General features: G+C 34.2%; 1 protein-coding gene across 8 annotated transcripts in view; it reads right to left on the bottom strand.

The window, feature by feature from the left end:
* The window catches only part of LOC131846126 (T-box transcription factor TBX3-like), a 106,125-nt gene extending 87,981 nt beyond the window's left edge, over positions 1 to 18,144 (bottom strand). For all 8 annotated transcript variants that reach the window (XM_059195359.1, XM_059195367.1, XM_059195392.1 and 5 more), the window contains exon 1: positions 17,825 to 18,144. In XM_059195359.1, the coding sequence (XP_059051342.1) occupies positions 17,825 to 18,144 (320 nt within the window). The remainder of the gene's footprint in view (positions 1 to 17,824) is intronic.
* Between the last annotated feature and the right edge of the window lie 2,740 nt (positions 18,145 to 20,884).

The raw sequence follows: 20,884 nt of genomic DNA, 5'->3' as shown, positions 1-20,884 counted from the left end.
AACTCAAAACAACTTATCTTAATGCCTATAAATCATAAAGTTATACTGCTTTTTAAGTGGCCACTATCTTCACTGATAGAAACAAAGAATCTTTACTTGAATCTCACATGAAAGAGTTCTTTCAAGATGACCCTAGGGTCATAAGATATCGTAATAGAAAACAGTACATGCGCTGTTTTAAGATGTGGGCGCCAGGTCATCGTGACAAATATGATTGGTATTAGTAGGTATACATATTCAATTAATAATTTAAAAAAATATCATATTTAATGAACAGCGTGTTTTATTTGGTTATGGATAATATTTAACTATATTTGGAGTATTTTGGAGTATCGTCATTTACATATAGAAACAATATAAATTTAAGGTAGCGAAGTTTGAAAAAAGGCGAGCACAATAGATCTACTTGTATGCAGATCGTAGTATTACAGGCACCTGACAATAGCCCAAAACCCACAATATATAAATATAGTAAATAATTATAATAAAATACTATTGCAAATAGTAAATAATTATAATAAATACCTTGCTGTAGGTTTTTATGAGTACTCCTCATAAAACCCTACAGTCACAAAAAAACAATACATATTTAAAAAAAGAATTTACATATGTTTCTCTTTTCTGACAAAACTCTTTGCTTTAGTAAGTGCGTGTTGTTTGTGCACTATGAACGTAAAAACTAGGAGTAAGTAATTTGATATTCGGTATTCATCCAAATAGTCATATTGTATGTAACATTGCAATGAATGCTGTATATATTTTAGATATAGGTAAATATGCAAAATAGACGAATAGGTGGATGTTTGAATGAAATTTAATGAAACTTTACAATAAAATAGCTTGTACATCAGAATAATACATAGGCTTCAAATATCACGGGGGTGAAAATGTAGACACAGCCAGTTCATAATATTATTAGTATGGATACGAAAGTCATTAGGTACCTACATACTAGCACATACTACATACTATCGCCATTAACTTGTTGCATGATCGTTAGGCAACAATCGCCGCGTTTTAATTTCACTCAGTACAGTTTTCTCGTTCATTAAACAAATATTAATGTTTGCCCTCCATTGGACAAACAGATTCGTCGGCGTGTAGCCGCCAGTGTACCCGCGGAAATTGCCCGTAACTTTGCAATCTGCATACATGACAATTCATTTAACCTTCAGACGAGTTCGATGACATCAGCCAATGTATTCTGTGACACACTGTATTTTGGACGCCGGCTGTGATTTTGTGAACACCCTAGTCCCACGCTGGGTCATCACAGATGCACGAATACTTATGGAAGTGGTGAATATTACAATAATAAGGAATAAGTATGATTGTAATATTTGTTAAATCTACTACTCATTTTAGAATGGAGTTTCAGCCTAGAAGATGTAACAAGAAACTTGCCTGTTGCGATTTTTATACAAATGTTGTAGGTACTAATAGTTTTTAAGAGAGTATGAATTGTCGATTTTAAAGGGTTTAAAACTTATCAAACTACATCTTAATTACTTTTCGTCTAGGCGAAACGTAATCAGGCTACATATATGTATTTTTAAACCAATAACCCGTGTTACTCTCTGATAATATAGCTAACTATCGGTGAATTTATTTTTAATTTGGTGGACTAGTTTTTTAGTTAATCCGTGCTAAAAAAAGCAAAGCGTTCCTCTTTATAAATAAAATAATACTACAATACAATAGTTCTGACAATAAATTTCAATTTGTCCAGTTACGCTTACTTCATTAAATAAACACATATTGTAAAAACCCCCAAATTAGTTCACTCGCTGACTATAAAATTAAAACAATTAAAATATTTCCAATTTGGCACTGGCCGGCAAAAAAGCCAATAAAAATTCTTGAAATCACCGCGGCGTATGAGCGGAGCTGTAAGTGCGCGCAGTTGTTTCGGAGCGCGATGGCGTCGGTGACGCCGCCATAACTCAGGGCTGCCCTTAACATTGATTGACGAGGGATCCTCGTATTTTACGAGAGCTTTAATTAGTGCGACACGACCGACTTGTATCATAAAACGGCAGATGAAACGCGCAATCGACTCTACCTGAATAGTATACCTATGGTGCAAAGGTAGTTAGGAGGTAAAGAAATCATGATAGATGTCTAATTTCTAAACTGTCTATTTTAATAAGCTAGTAAAGCGAATGAATGATTATTTTCGTAAGATTGTATGTCCTTTCTGTTCAAACCATTATGAAATAAATTGTGAGCATCATTTTGTAGATATATATATATGCTGACTCACATATTATTTTACAAAAAGATATTAATTTATAGCTGCAGATATTTTAATTATACATCCTCATTATCATCATCATCTGCTTCTTCCTTATCCCATTCATTTGGGGTCGGCGTAATATTTTGTATTCATCCCTTTTAGCAGTTATCTTATTATTCACTCCATTTCTTGCCACATTATCCTTCACTCAGTCCATCCATTTCTTTTCGGGCTATGTATTTTAGTATATTTTGTTAATATATACCATGTAGGAGATAAATACACACGGAGGTATATTTCGAAGCTCAAAAAACAGACTGCATATACAGACGATTTACAAAATATTCACGTGGTTGGCACAGGACTCCAATCAATAGAGCATGCGACGCGACGAGCACTGAATGCTTGACTTGAGGCCTCGGACGGACTAAGGTTAGTTATTTTAAATTGTAATATTAACTTACATATAATGTATAATAATAATATAAAATGTATCTATCAGTGTGCAAGTGGAAGAACACCTCTACTTACTTCTTTTAAAGTAAATGTAGAAAACGTATACTATGTATACGTTTTTATATGTATTTATTACTAATATTACATATATGGATCAATCCAGACGTAGTCGGAATAGTTTAGTAATATAAAGCGGAACTTGATTTCTTTCATTGTTTGTTTGAGAGCACTAATCTCAGAAACAAACAGTCGGGATTTAATAAATATTTCTCATTCTATAATCTAATGAAGACTAAGCTACTTTACGCACAAAAATTAGGATCCGAGGGAAAGGAAAACGTCAAAAGAAATGCTAAACGAGAACGAAGTAATAATAAATAGCACATGCGGACGATGATACGATTCAACAGGGAGCAAGGATGACGTAAATTTTTTCATTACACTACTGTGAAAACGCGGGTATAGGGGTAAAGGTATCTACTTGTTATAATTATTATAACATGATATAATTAATATATATATATATATATATTTTATAACAGCGAAATTTCCAATTACATTAAACAAATATATTTTCAATAAAATAAAAAAATTCAAATGTCAAACAAGTGTCTATTATAAGACTTAAAATTACCCAGATTATAGAGACTGTCGAATCACACCCTTAATTGATGGCCCCTTCGAAGGGATGGATATTGAGACACGCGATTACCCTAATCTCCCATAATTGAACGCTATGGATTAAGTCATTATAATTGAGTGTTAAATTTTCAGCTGTCTACCATACTTTATTTTTCATTCATGTGTAATGTATATTAATGGAAATAAAAAGATATACATTATGTAGCAAAACTATAATAAAAACAGAGTACAAACTGATAAATAAGATAACTCGAACAAAAACTGCAGGCATATGAAGTTAATTTAATCTTATTTGACAAATAGGCAACATGCAACTCCAATAGTAGATGTAAGTATTCTATGGATTGAGATGTATTTACAGCAAAAAATGATTACATTGCTTTGTTATTATATGTAAGTATAAGGTGGTGTACCGCAAGGATGTGTTTTGGGACCTTTGTTATTTTACATTATACAAATAATCACTTTTTACCGACTAGTTTACATTTAGTAATTAAGGAATTTTTAGATTCTTTTTAGATGTTATTTGAATTTATTATTTTGAAATATTTATTTAATATATCGCATTATAATAATTAATGTGATGGGTGTGAGTTTCTTTTGAGAAGTTTCATATTGTATATATTGATACTATTTTGCCGTAATCTACAATTGATATAAATATATTCATAATAGATTATTTTATGTTATGATATTCGCATTGTTCATTGTTAATACAATGTCTTTGAAGAGGAAATTATACATTAGCATAATAATTTTCGCACTATTAACTCGAGTGTTGGAAATAAAGATTAATAAAACCTTACGCTAAAGTTACATGTTCAATCATTATGATTATTATTGATAATCTGTCTTTATATATACTTATCAAAATGAAATTCTATATGGAATTATGGACATCGGATGGCGAACGTTGATTACATGTGGAGCAGTTTAAATATTATTGCAGGATTAATTAAGGTAACCAGTTTATGCTATGTCTATCTATCTATCCTGTATTAGATGATTCATATTTTAACTTAGATAAATATATAGATACTATAGTGACAATAAAATATATTGATATTAAGAAAATAGTTTTTGTTTATTAGGTTCTGAAGCAGAATAATTTATATAGAAATATTTGACTATTATTAGTTTATTGTTGTATATGAAATATGTAAAAAAACGACAATATAATATATATATTACATAAAATATAGATTCAATGTGGACCACTACTCAGCATAATTCTGAAAATAAGGTTTCCAGTGCAGCAGATAAAAACTGTTACAGGGCATAGTTTTCTAATTTTTTTAGTTAATGTTATATACAAAATAGTTTAGCTATCGTCGAATTAGTAAGTCAATCTATGACGAAATTTGAAAACTATATTTTTTTCTTAGAACATTATAGTGTGCAGTGAAGGACAGTAAATTCCTTCGGTTAATGTAATTACATATGTCATTCTGGAGTAGGGTAAGTGTACATGTAGCTTTAAATTAGCAATCCTACGTTTACGTTACGGAGTTGCACTAACGGTCGACTGTTTCCAAGAACAATTTTTATTGCAAATGTTATTCCTTTGTTTTTTGTGCTCCATTTCATTTGTTTTGTCATTGACTCTTAATATCTATCGTGTCGGACTTTTAATCGTTATTAATTCAATTATTTTAATGCTTTATATTGTACATCTACGTCCTTATAAAATTTTCTATTTCAATACGCCATCATGATATGCTTATAGAATCGACATCTAATTACTATTATAATTTTCTATCGTGTTTTAAGTCCTAAATTTATTATATAGTTCTCCTATGTGCTAACTAATATCTTTGATTATTTTACTAATCGACATTCAGATAATGCATTCTAATTTACATGTAATAGATACTGTTACATACGTAGTTACATGCTGCACTAAGAAAGCATTTCGCGGTGAAAATTTATAGATCTAAATCTAACTAGGTTTGTTACCGGTGTGTTGTTTATACACCAGCTCACATGTTGAGCAGAGCGCGTTTATTCTTAGAAAGTCGAACTTGACCGATCGGATTTTTTTTTTCTTTGTAAATTTTGGTTTCGATTGGTCAAGCCGTTTGGGAGGAGTTTCGTTACAAAGAGTGCAAATCTGATCTCAAAGATTGCTTCGCGCTTCGCACTCTGCTCAATAATATTATCTGCATTAAAAAAAATCAAAACAGATTTCGATATTAAAAAAAAAAAGTTGAAACGTAGGTAGCATGCTTTCGTTCTAAAATTCTTTTTAAGTCTCGTATTTGATAGCATCCCGGCGCCTTGAGGCGTCGCTAGGCTCGCAAATGCGTCGCGGCTACTTACCTATTCCCCTTGACTTGCCACGGGACGCCCAGAGACTTGCATTTACTATTTGAATTGAATTTTTCGGCGGCCACTTTTCCTTTGACATAAAAGCTATTTTTGGGAAACGTACTGTAATAATTTAATTGAATACAGGAATATGTATTCAATTAAATTATTATTCTTTGCTTTCTGGAGATATTTTAGCTTCTTTTTTTACTAAGCAGACATGTTAAATATTCATTTATACAACCACAAATGCTGTAATTAGAGGGACTAAACTCATGAAAACATCTCTATATAAAAAATATACCTTAATTATTTATATCCATTGTGCTCTGCTTAGCTTGGTGTACATACGACGTGTGGTACTGTGTTAAATGTTCTGAGATATTGTTATTATTGTTATATGTATATACCGAAATCTACACAGACAGAGATAAGTGATACCTAGTATAGGCGATAGAATTGTATCGTAATGTCAGAACGTGTCGTGTTCTTCATCAAGTCTACAATGCATGTTAAGAGCACATTAATTGGTCCTTACAAACACACTGACACTCCGACAAAAGTAAATTTCACGCACGGACACTCGTTACGCATCTAGTATCATTTACAAGTATTCGCATATTCGTCATTTCACATCTTCGCGTGTTCAATTCTGATCAAGGTTGCCAGTTATAAAACAGTAAAAAAGCTTTTAATTTTGTTTAATTTGACTAATACATTGATAAGATGGAATTTTAACCGATTTCTGTATGTAAAAATTTCGTAGACAGTTATATGAGAAAGAGAGAAGAATACGACAAAGACTCTGATAATTGCTTACAGTGATAATTTACAAAATCTCTGATGATCTTACGATTGACATCCCTGCTTTTGATGATTTCGATTTATTCCAACAGTCTGGTCGGTTGTTGAATTTGTAATGTACTCGTATCTTACATAGTTGCATCGCAGTGGCCGCAGCTTCAATTTTAGCACAAAACAAATATTTATATTTATTATAATATATATACTAGCTGCTACCCGTAACTTCGTTTGAGTGAAATTAAAATAAATATTTCTATTTAAAAAGTTGTTCAAGTTACTGTTTATAACATTAGTTAGTAACTATCTGCGAGTGAAAGTCCAATCAAAATAGGTCCAGCCGTTTCAGAGACTAGCAAGAACAAAACAGACAGACAGATACAAATTTTTGGATTTAATTTTAAGATACTTTCATAGGCAGTCAATGAAAAGCTATTAATATAAAATTATAACCAGACACCAAATTTTTGTTTATTTGTATAGATATATTTGTATTGCTTGCATGTTGTTTATATATGTACCTATATCACATGTAGGTATGTATTTATAAACATAGAAGATACGTTTACCGTACCTACTCATAATAGCGTAAGAGTTTACTTTTCCCAAGTTTAGGGTGGGCAACATGCACGTCACACTTCTGGAGTTCTAAGTGTCTAGATAGGTTGCAGTTTACCATCAGGTGGGCCGTATGCTTGTTTGTCACCATCGTAGTATAAAAATAAGTTATTATTTTGACATTCACGATCGTGTTGAACGCAACACTTGATAACGCTCTCAATTAATTTTGATCCATTACTGTTGCGGCATTCAGAAATATTAATTTACAATGTTTTTTTTATATACAACAGATTCGACCTAACGACTTTTGAAGTCAAATAAATAAAACACTAGCCCACGACGCTCTAATACATTACGTATACATTATTATTGTAATGAATATAATTGTTTACTTAAACTATACAAAAAACTCAAGTATAATATTAAACAACGATACTGTATCAGGGTTTATCTCAAACTTAATTAATTTTAATATGTATAAATTCCTCACACCTCTGACAAAGGTTTAATTAATTAAATTATTAAAAACGATGTGATAATAGCGTGTTGGACATTATCGGTTCGTTTACATTATCACGTTACAGGCCGCGCCCACAAAATGGCTGCCAAACAAATTACTTATAGCTCACTGAAATACTTGTCAAGTATCCATTTGAGGGATCTTTTTGAAATATTTTCAATAGTAGCAACAAACGAAGACATCTGAAGATGCATATGTCTGCCTGTCTGTCGCTACTCTTCAGTTTACCCGTGATCATGGTGGTTGAAACAGTGCTGATCTTATATCAAATTCTCGTTTACCCGTGATCATGAAATTTTGTGGTTGAAACAGTGCCTATTTTTCATCCCCCTAAATGTTAGGAGTAGTCCACCCCTAATTTTTTTTTTTATTTTAAGGCAAAACAACGGTTTTCGGGACAGCTAGTAATCTATATAAAAATAAAACGTGGTAAAATCCCTGGATGTTTACTAATTATATCTGCGTATAAATCTTTTAGATAACTGGAATGGTAAATGGTGACCACCTTGTTTAGGGGATTACTAGTAATGTGAACTGATGACTCCGTTGCTAGCAATGTACTATGTCAGGATGACTTCCATGCGGTTCCCCGGGAAGCTATCGTCATAAACTCCTGGTTAATTTGTCACACTGAGCTAACGGACCTGACCTCGTGTTCTTTTTATCAATATCCACTGGTACCTCGCCAGCGTAAACCGTTAGTCCAGGGGGATGCATCGTTCCATTAAAAAAGCTATACCAAATTAATAAAATATTATCAAAACTTGCAAGAACATTCTATACTCTTCCAAACAAATCTATGTGCCTACTTTAGTTATGGGGTGACTGAGATTCACCCTCATCTACTAGATAGCGCTATTTATGTAGGTAGGTATAAAATGACGTTTTAATTTCTTATGTCCTGTTTCTTTGTATGTTCTACAGCCTAAAGTATATTTTTAAGTATATTATTCGAAGTATGGAATACCTTTATGTCATGTAGGTAATATACAAAGCTTCAAAATAACCTTATAACATTATTCAAATTATGAATTTTCACCCATAACGTTAGAGCCGGGACATAAAACAAATTAATTAAGCACATGAATACAGGAATTGGTTCTTTATTATTGGATGTAGAACAAATAGTGATACTACACAATTATTGTGACGACTGTACTCACATACAATTAAGTACAACGGGGGACATAATTGCCATTGATTTATTATGAAAACCATGAGCATGTATCAAATTATTTTAATAGCATAATTTTATTGAAACAGCTGAAAATACTGGCCCGTAATTGATTCAACTATTAGTTAGTGCAGCCCACTGTTTAACGCACACTGCATATGCACAAATTATGGTTTAGAATTTTCATATAAACGATTAATTGGAGTAAATAATTCCACGATGATTTCATTAGCTACCGGCGCTTTGTTGATTTTAAATGATACCTACGTCATACATATCATACATGGGTACTTATAATATAACCCTGGGCTCTGTCTGTACGTTGCAATTAAAAAAACAACTTTTAGGTACACGTTGGACCTACTTAAGTTATCCAGTTTCAAAAAATAGTACTCGGAATGTTTGTTTGTACGTTTTTGCACGCTAGTCACTAATCACAGAAACGGCTTCACCTATTTAAATGCTGTTTAACTGATGTACCTATTGTAAAAATACAAATATTTCAATAAAACATAAATTTCTTCTGTAAGATTTATATGTATTAAGTACCTATGCAAGGACAAAGGAATTGTCCAATTGCTAGCAATAAGAAGGTGGTATATGCTATCAGATCGACCTCCACGCGGTTGCCCCTGGAAAACGTACCGGTTAATTTCTAGTAAAATCCCTACGATAGGCTAATTCTCATTAGGTACATTATCTTCGACTGGTGCCCCGCTATATCTTTAGCACAATCGGAGCACCATTCCATTATCATTCAATAAAAATACTACTACTATAGGTATATGCCAAGTGTTAATAATTAGCCGTTAAGGCCAGTAATTGTAATAAAGAAGACTTTCACCATATTAGTTAGGATTGAATCCACCTTTACCGACTTTACGCTTGTGTAAATACGCCTTCCTGTCTAGACAACTACTTCTATAGACACTAAATAGAATTCATGTCTATTTATATGTATACAAATTATATAAGTAGGTATATTCCTAACTAAGAAACATTAAAATTGACGACCTCGATAGTCTAGCGGTTTAACACACGTCCGATGGTCGCGGGTTCGATTCCTCGCACGGTATAAATATTTGTAGTCATGAGTTTGATTGTTTGTATCGGTATGGGTGTTTTCTATATATATTAAGTTAGTATTTAAAAAAAAAGCAGATTTGTATTTATATCAATTATCTAGTAACATAACACAAGCTCTGTTTAGTTTGGGACTAGATGGCGTCGTGTGAATTGTACTGAAATATTATTATTATTACAATTTAATTTAAATTACAAATATAATCATTAAATGACTTTAATAACAATTTGCGAAGATCGCGAATCGTCTTATAAATTTAGTTACTTTATCAATAGGTAATTGTATTTTGTTGGTTAGTTAAAAGAACAGGTGTGACATCGCCCTAACACTACGTTGATGTGATATTACCCTTATGTTGTAATAAATGCCTATATTACCTACATAAATATTGGAAGCGAATAAAATGTTCAAATTATAGTTACTGAACAAATAATAACTTAATAACAGTTAATAGCAGAGTGCAAGTTCGCAAATCAGTTTACAACATGCCTAACTCAATACCCCGTATATCTATATATTAATACGTAAAGCAAAAACTTTGTATCCCTTTTTACGAATATGACGTGGATGAGGAGTATGAAATTTCGCAAACTTATGGTTTTCATATGGGATGATAGGATTAGCACGAGGTTAGGTTAGTTTGCCTATTGTGATTAAGTTACCGGGAATTAACCACAATGGGTTACTGGGGGTACCGCGTGGAGGTCGACCTAACACGGTAAGTGCTGATAATAGGGTTATTCTTCCGCATTATTAATAACCCTAAAAAAACTATATAGTATAGCCTTCCATTACTATATAGTTTTTTTAAAGGAACTACTATATAGTCAGGTCAGGTTAGTCAGTCAGTCAAGAGGAATTTAACATGGTGGAGTTTTGGATGGAGACCAAGAGTTTCAATAGTGGAGGAGACGTTAACCTGACATGGTACATTGCTAGCTTTGACCATATAGTATTAAGAATTCAGTAGGACGCTAGCTACTTTTTATAATGTTACAACTGTCAATGACGTCACGCGGATGAGGTCGTGTGCTCCAATTATATAGCTGTTAAATAATCTTCTCATTATTAAATCAACAATAAAGCCGATTCATTATTACACCTACACCTAACTGTTGTATTGTCAAATTTCCTGGCACGGAATGGAATCACAAGACACTGAAATGGTATATAAACACAGTAATTTATGCAATCACTTCTGACTCAGCACGAGATCACAAAACGCAAATATATTTGACAAATATGGAAGACGTCCAACCGTAGCGCCAACGTGTATGTATGTGTTTGTGTCTATGTGTGTGTGTGTGTGTAAGATAACGCCAAGTAACGTGCCATTAAATCTTCCCGAGTCACGGTATTAAATTATTGTTCATAACAACTGTTTAATTGAATCTACGTACATACATACCTACATAGAGTGTGGGTGTTCCGCCCGATAAAGACTTTGATGTAATCGTAAACATCGAAGCTGACTTTGTACAAAGTCTGCGTAAATAACTGTTTCACCGATTTCTGACACCAAGCAGCTGGCTTGTTTCGGATTTAAGGGTAAAATATTATCACGACTGTTATCCCAGACGGGGTAGTAAGAGACTGTCAACTATCGAAGTCGAGGTGAACGTTACACTTGACATATCCACATTCCTCTGGGTTAGTATTTTTGAGTCACAGCATTGTATATTTGAGTTACAACGGAGGGCGTCTACCGCCATCTCTCAGATTAGTTTGGTTTGTTATCGGTGTTTCCATCAACGGAGAATTAGTTACAAAACAACTGTTATATATTATTATTATCTACGTCATGTATTCATTGATTACTAAATCATAAAATTCAGTGCACAATAAAAGTTATAATAAAACAGTCACAAACGAACCGATAGTTTTCTCTATTTTAAAATACCAAATACAGAAAAATACAAACTACTTAGAATACCTACTCTACTTAAAATATTTCTAGTCGTCGCCTTCCGCATTTTTTCCATTATCTTCAGAAATGATTACATGTAAGTATAACTAGTAAATAGGTAATTTTCAATGGTGTTATTCCGCACATTATTTACACTATTGTCCTCTGTAATGACAGATGATGGTGTAATTTTGCACGCCTTCGTCATTACATGATAATGTAATAACTACTATGTTTTTTATTAATGATAATGGAATGGTGCACCCGTCTGCGATAACGGTTTACGCTGGCGGGCAACAGTGGAGGATGATAGGGTAAGGGCAAAGTCAGGATAGGTGACAACTTAACCAGGAATAAGTTATTTTAATTCACAATCGATGGCATCGGTGGTCTAGCGGTTTAGCACACTGCCTTATTTCCGATGGTTGCGGGTTCGATTCCTCGCACGGCACAAACATTTATATTCATGATTATGATTGTTTGTATCGGTATGGGTTTTTTCTATGTATAATATGTACATATGTATTTACAAAAGAAACGATGTATTTGTATCAGTTAATGTATTTAAAAGTAATTTAATTGAGTTTCTTGCCAATTCTTCTCAATTGGATCTATATACCGAACTGGACTGTAGGGAAAAAAAATAATAATGTAAAAACTTGACGTTCATAAGCGGCTAAAATGTTCTACATGAATAAATGATTTTTGAATTTAATTTGAATATTTGCCTACAGAAAAAAATAGGCATCTATGTATCTATTTATATCTATCAGTTATCTAGTATCCATAACACAAGCTTTAGTTAGCTTAAATTGGGTCTATGTGGCGCTGTGTTAATTGTCCTAAGATGATTATTATTATTATTTGTACGGGCGACTAGTGCTTTGCTAGCACTAGTCGCCCTTATTTTCAGATCGATCAGGTCGATCTTATTGTCAGATCGATCTATACGCGGTCGTCCTGGAAACCACCATGATAAACTCCTGGTAAATTTGTCACGAGCCTGAACTGACATTATCATCCACTAGTACCCCGGCACCGTAAACCATTAGCGCAGGCGGATGCACCATCGCATTATCATCCATAAAAATGTATGTACGTATAGATATATTAGTACAACATATATTAGAGCTGCGATATAATTTTACTATACCTATGATTGCAGTCGATATTTTGATTTAATATTTTTTTATCATACAAAGTCTACGGTCAGGTAAAATGTTAAACTATTCCAATTGGAAAAACAAATAAAAAATACCAATAAGATAAACCCTACTTCGTATATGAAACAGTAATATACAAACATTTGTAGGTCAGTACCTATGTTTCTCCGTTATACATTATTCTTTTCTAATTGGAACAGTTTTATTATTATACTAGCTATTATTCCCCGTGATTTCGTTCTCGTGGAATTTAACTATCATTTTCTAAAATAATATATTTTTTCTAAAATAAAACTAGCCTGAGTTAGTCCTTATTACCTCAGCTACCTGCCAATAAAAGTCCCGTCAAAATCGGTCCAGTCATTTCAGAGATTAGCCGGAACAAACAGAAAGACAGACAAAAATGGTAAAAAATGTTATTTTGATGTATGTGCCATATTTATATTCATATGCTTGTAGTAAAAAACAGTAATTCCAATATTACAAATAGACACTCCAATTTTATTTATATGTAATAGATAAAAGAATATTTATCACATTACACCATTTTACCTTTGTCCATCTATTAGGTATTATTACCAGCAGCTTGTTTTGTAAGCTGTGTTTTAGTTTGGTAGATAGATAGTTAGGTATTTTTTATTCACAAATTACAGACACAGCATATGAGTTACAGAAACATACATTAAACAAAGAATAAAAAGGAGGTGACTTTATGTACCGCGAAGGTGAATAGGTAACCAACTCAGGATAAAGCTACATATAAATCTGCAGTGTTGATATTCTGTTGGCTCCTGAACCTGGTTAGGTTTTAGGTTGTAAATTAGCCAGTGAAATTACATAAGACGTGATATCTTAGTCCTCTGGAATGACGACTGTCACGTGTTAACGTTATGTCCATAGATATGTTCATATATATAAACGACGGTTACCGCTTACAAACATTTGTACCGTGAGAGGAATCGAATCCGCGACCATCAGAAGTAAAGCAGTGTGCTTAACCGCTAGACTATCGAGGTCAAATACAAAAACATGAAACGTTCCTCCTGCGTCAAATGACTAGGTATATGATTGGTGCTATTCATATAGGCTATGGCTGCCACTTTCCATCAAGTTGGTCGTTTGCTTGTTAGTCACTTTAGTTATATAAAACAAATGAACATCGCTGTGGCGGTAAATATTCATATATTTATCAACAAGCAACAAACATCCATACTTACAAACTTTCGCGTTTATTAAGATTAAGGTATACCTATACATATATACATATAAGTATATATGTCAATGCCTATCATCAAAACAAAACACAGAAGTTCAAGGGCAAAACTTTGGAGTACAGTATTCAACGTCGAAAGAATTCTAAACGGTGGGACCTGACGCCTCAAAAATGAATTCGTCGCTTCACTTTCCAGAATTTTCTTTTTTTTTGGAAAACTTTCCCTTTGATGTTTCGAGTGCTACCCTCCGAATTTGGGCATTCAACGCCCCTTCAAGTGTACGTACAGGTGACTACTCCTGGATACTTTATATATCTAACTAGCGGACGCCCGTGGCTTCGTCTCCTTAGAATTAAATCACTATGCATAAGTAGTCTAATTTTATTTTTACAACGATTTTTATACGGTAAAAATACACTTTCGCAAAAATAGTATATGTAGGTGCTATCACTATCTGTAATTGTAATTTTGGGCAATTTTAATCTTAGTCATACTACTATTAGGTATCATTACATATTTAAGTATATTATATATATATGTACCCATGTACCTATATTCTGTGATAGATTTTAAACAATCTTCATCAACATCACCCTAACAATCGATTTTCGTTCCATTGTTTGATACCGGTATTTTCTTAAGGAGATAGATTTTATAAGGTGGCTCGGGAGAGCATTAGCCAAGCCTACTGTATCATCTTTTCTTTAAGCGACTCACGGCATTTTCTACCTCTGTCTGAATGGACCTATATTTTACTAATTAATTTACATTTTTTAAATAGGTACAGTGCTGCGTCTGAATAGCCCTATACCTACTACAATATTTCACTAATTAAACTTCACTTTTTAAATAAAGTGTACAATAATTATAATTGCCTATCCATTATAAATATTACAGAAATAAAAATGTTCATAATATTGATACGGTAGGTAACAATGAATATTGGTAGGTAATTGAATATGTAATAATTTATAATAAAGTTGTTGTACAGGTGCTTCCATAGATACGAGTACTAACTAAAATAATTGATTTGATTTTATGTGAGATATCACGTTTTGTAGCACGTTTGTAGCGGAATAACTGTGTCGCAAGACTTGGCATTTTTTTATATTTTAAGTTTTTGGTCTACTATTACTCTACTGGCGAGACAATTTGTTATAGAAATTATGCAGTTTTTCTTCTGTATAGGACTATAGGATATTTTACTTTGTATAGTTGGTCATAGTCAACTTTATCTTCATCGGTATAGGTATACCGATATATACCGATATTACCTACCTGGCCTATTTCTGCCGTCAAGCAATTCATATATTCGTATCATATAATACAATTTTACTTATATTTACGTAAACTAATGCAAGAAGTTTTAATATAGCGAAAGAATTTGTCAACTATGGATCCGGAGATTATCTTCCACATACCTACACACTAAAACAAATACCTAATGTTAGTAGAAAGTTACACTTTATAAGAAAAAATTTCTTTGAGAAAGAAACACTAGTTTCAAAACAATTTTCACGCACGCTTACCTATGGCGAAATATCGGGAGCTCGTAAATAATATTATCTGATAAATGTCTCGTTTATATAATGTATACAGACATTAAACGTCGTGAGAAGCTTGCTAATATACACATTTAAATTAAACCAATTTAGTTATTTTTTTTAATTATTACGAGCACAAATGCACAGACAAACAGATAATTAAAAGAAAATTTGCTAATATTAGCAGCGTAATATAATAAGTACACCATTTGAATACTTTGTAAGTACTCATATTACAGAGGTCAGTCATCATAATCTCTATAATATAGAAACAGTCAGTAAATTGAGATACCTACATTTAACTAAAACGGCTATGCATATAAAATAATGATTTTAAAAGAACTAAGTTTTATGCACAGCCATTATGCTTATGTTTGTTTTCCCTAAACAAATAGTACTTGTTATATTTACTTAAGTGAAAACAGTTTTAAGCGATAAACTTTATTTTAAATGTAAGAATTATTTGCTTTTGTAATTTATCCATCACCCATCTAGTAGGTGATTAGGAAATGATAGAATTCAGACTCACTTGTAGGTATCAGTGTAATTCATCTATATAATCATTTGAAGTTAAAACTAAATTGCGTGAATTAGTCAGCTTTTTGGAGATAAAATATAGCCTGTATTTGTCGTCGTGTTACAATTTAACTTTAAATCAAATTTAATTAAGACCCGTTCAGCCTTTAGTTGTGAAATGATAAATCTACAGATAGAATTTTATATAGAAATACGTCGCATTTATAACATTAGTTACAAACATGATATATCTGTTAGTATAGATTGGTTTGGATTTCAGGAAATTATTATTTGATTGTAATATCTTATAATACCTGTCTAATAATAAAAAGAGACTTTAATAGGACGAATGTGGTGGGTCATGATAACTTGTGTTTATGTTAAAAAAAATATTTATTCAAAAAAGCAACACACAAGTTTCTTGCTCTTTGATTGATGAGATGTGAGTGGCAGAATAAAAAAATATTACTTCAAAAGTGCTTGTATTGTGTTTATTTCAATAAAGATTATTTCTATTTCTATTTCATGGCGATTTTCGCATAATATAGACTTGGTATAAGAATTTTACACGACATGGCTACACATCAGTCTATTGTACAATGTTCTCGTATAGCCAAAAATCGCACCAGATGGAGGTAAATTGCGTGGTCTGTCTCCAAGGAAGACAACGAAGAGATACCATCACAAAAGCCACGACCATTCCAAAAGTCAAGAGTGAACGACTGAAGAAGAAGAGATTAGAACTATATTTCATGTTATTTCTTCTCTTGATATGGGTATATTGATATACATTTTCGTTATTGCCTTTTTAAGCATAAAAATGGCGCAAAATAAATTGAAACTTGTGTTAGCTTTTCCATAGTTACTTATTTGTTTTTATAGAGGAGTCTACGCATAAAATGAAATACACATTATGAGGAATTTGTACAACACTTGTAATTATAGTACCTACCTCTTCTTTACTCTCATATTTATTTTTGTTGGAATTTTAAAACACCTAGATTCAAATTTTCGTCCTAGCCACGAAATTTCGAGGAGAACATTAATGCAGCGACACGTCCCGTCGGATGCAAGTTGCAAGAAAAATGCGCCTAATATCGCAACACGGCTTGTTTATATGCGCCTATATTACTTTGAAACAATCATATCTCCTATAGCAGAGAATTTACATACATTCTACATGGAGTATGATTCAAGTTATAAGAGTCGGCACTTGTGTGTTTGATAGATTAGAAACAATTTTGGGAATTTGTTTAATTTTAGTTTAGGTAGGATCCATCACATTCTATGCTTGATATGTTCTTTATTTTTAAAAGAGAATTTTTAATTATAGTGTATTATTGTGTAACTAATGCTACTTGTTATATGTAGTTATTAACTACTTAGAAGTGAAATAGAAATACATTTTATAGTTTGTACCTATGTTGCGAGAACTGTTGATTTATGCCTACGTCAATATCATGCCATTTTACGCAATAATAACTTTGTTGTTTTGGTAAACAATACCATGTGACCTAGTTTCATATTGTATCGTACATTTTAAATCCTAATGCTAACCTTACTTACCCCATTTTTTTAATGTAATACTAGTGATCACACACAACACACAATTTAGCACGTCCATATTGCGGTAACAACGCGACACGATCACAGGCGACGTTTGGTAACGAGCAACGTGGGTGACTTGGGGCCGTACTGACCTGCCACTTTTGGTGATCACCATCTCGGTGCCCAGCTTGTGGAACTTCTCCCAGAGGTCCTTGCCTTCGAGGGTGACCTTGGGATCGTCGACGACACCGTCGTCGTCGGGCGGCAGCGGCGCGTACGGCGGTGGCGGCGGCTTGAGCAGCGGACAAGGCGCGGACAGCGCGGCGGCGGCGGCTAGCGCGGCTGGCAGGTACGGCGGCGGCGGCAGCGCGCCCGCCGTCAGCAGCGCCGACACCGAGAAGTCGCTCGGCCGCGGCGCCAGCAGCGGGTGGAACGCGACGGCGTCGCGCCGCTCCGCGCCCTCGAAGCGCATGCCCGCGCCGCCCGGGACCCACGGCGCGCGCTCCACGACCGGCGTGCCCGTCGGCTCCAGCGGTCGCGCTCGCGCCCGCTCATGCAACGTCCATAACGCGCCGGCCGGCGGCTCGTTCGCGACACTCGCTCGTCCCGTGGCGACACCCGCTCGCGCGGCAGGCGTCAAACGACTGGCCGCCGGCGGCGCCGGCTCCGACACCCCTCCCGCCGCGCGCCGCCCAATGGCGCGTCGAGCGGCGCCCCGCGCGCGCACCGCCCGCGCAGCAGGCGGGGCCGCGGCGCCACGACGCGTTGTTTTTTCGTCGCGAGCGAGGTGTCCGCCGCCGCCACACCTCGCGCGCCGGAGACGCACGCGGGGTGTGCGGGGGGCTCCGCTAATCTGGTTAATGCGGCGAGCGGGGGCGACAGTCGCGTCCGCCACCGCGACCGCCGCCTCCTTCTAATTGGACACGTTTCCGTTCGTTCATCAATTGAGCTCGTTACGTTCCCGCAATATCTTTTGTGCGGCGGCCGGTGGCATCCTCGTATAGAGGTCCTCATCGGCTCATCCGTTGCGTGGACCCACCAGCGCGACGCGACGCGACGCCGACGCGGCCGCCGCAGTTATTCTAGTCGCCGAAGTTGGAATGTAAACTTTTTGCGAACACCAACTTCGCTCGTGGCTACACGTTCAAAACTTCTCAGAAGTTGTTCAATTAAGATGAGGTCGACCAAGCGCAAAGCCTCTCAAGATTAGTGTTCTGCAACGTTACATGCTTAAGTTTTACCTACACAGTGGTGGGTAAATATGTGGGTTGGTTAAGTTCCTATGTTTAATACCTAATTATAATCTAAATGCCTAATAAAAAAAGAATCATCAGAATCGAACAACTATGTAAAAACTCTCTCAATTAGTGATATTAGTGAACACCAGGTTTAGGTAACGCCAACCTTCAACATAGTGACCGGAAATGCAAGAAAACATTGTATTGAACCAAGTGTTGCAATCTCTGAAACGCCTATCAGTTTATTATGAGGAGGATTATATAAATAAACAAAATAAAAATCTTGCAATTTATTTATAGCCACAAAAACGTGGGAAATATACTTACATCTACATTAAACCTACTTAGGTTATGATACTAACTCACTTCTGCGATCTTAGGTTGGCATAATAAATAGAATATTACTCAAACCAATAAAAATAAATGAATAAACATTTTCATTGTGCGAGAATCGTTATTATACCAGAATATGAATATGTATTTGTATCAATAAATAGGCAATAGGCGTTTTATTAGAAATCTGTTATTGAAGTGAGACATTGGTGTCTACTGGATTGAATAAAAAAGTGACTACAATGAACTTGTAATTATTTAAGGGGATAGCAGAAATGACTAAAATTGTTGTTGATATGTATGTTTTGGGAAGTAGGAATGTAAGTAATTAGTAGGAATCTATCTATGAAGTTGGAAATTAAAATGTTGTAATTTTTTTTATTATTATTACACTCCCTTAGATATCTACCAATATAGATATAGGTAAGTTCAAACTTACAGTATATATTGGTTTTATTGTAATATTAGTTTTTCATGCGACCTCACCTTATGTTTCGAGGCGAGGCCATTATAATAGGTAATAGCTAACGACTAGTGAGAAGATTTGAGAAGAACACCAACTTTTAAAGGTTAACCTGTTTATGTATAGGTACCTACCTAAGACTTAAAAAGTTTTTTATAGTTTAAATTTCGAACGTGTTGCATTCATTTATTTTTTAAATAAATAATTATTAATAGGATGTAAGAATATTATCTAGGCGTTTTTTTTATCTCTTCAATTTTTGAAACTATAATTAACACATAAGTATCTACCTAGTCTTTGGTCCTCAACATACATCTATATTTAAGTATATAGAGTACCTAGGTACTTACTTAGATAGGTATTATCCTATATTAAAATATTTTCTTAGATAATGTGAATTAGAGTTACTGTACGTGCTATAACTATATGTTAATAGCTTATAAATAATCATAAAGTATATTTACTGAAATATTTTCGCGCTAAATTAGTTCTAGAAATAGCGCCATCTATTGGTGAGTGGATATGAACAATGCATAGTTTCATGGTAACATTTTATCATTTTCGTTCATTAGATTAGAATTATTTTTTATGTATATGTTTTTGTATGTTTTAATGGAGTGGTGCTTTCGCCAGCGATACGGTAGCTATAGGTTCACTATAGCTTGGCACCAGTGAAGGATTATAGAATGTGACCTACCTATGAAGTCAGGTCAGTTATTCAGTCAGTATAGTATCGTGTCGAAATCACCAGTAATTGTACACGATGGTTTTGTGTGATCGAATTATAATGTGTTGGTAGATATCTGTTGAGTAAAATATTCCTGAGAAATATGTTTGGTCAATTTCTTAGGAATTAGGTGATGCGACTTAAATGTATTTAGATGATAAAAATAAATATAAGGAAGTATCTAGTGTTAGTTTATTTTATTTTTAATAGGTGATTATGGAATGGGCAAGTTCGACAGGAAATTCACAAGGAATTTATAAATATGGTTTCCAACGGAACCACGTAGAGTCCTGACATAGTACATTGTTAGAAATGGGGTCCTTAGTTCTCTTTACTAACAACCCACTTCTGTTTTCTACTGTTATTGACCTTGTACAAACTCACAAATATGTTACAATGATTGTCATCCATGCAATCAGAAAATGTGGTTTTCTATTGCCATCTGGTAGAA

This window comes from Achroia grisella, unplaced genomic scaffold (genome assembly GCF_030625045.1).
Source record: "Achroia grisella isolate CSIRO2021 unplaced genomic scaffold, CSIRO_AGI_Agris_v1 utg109, whole genome shotgun sequence".
Classification (NCBI taxonomy): Eukaryota; Metazoa; Arthropoda; class Insecta; order Lepidoptera; family Pyralidae; genus Achroia; species Achroia grisella.
The sequence above is the reverse complement of the archived record's forward strand: the minus strand, read 5'-3'. Positions and strand labels throughout refer to the sequence as shown.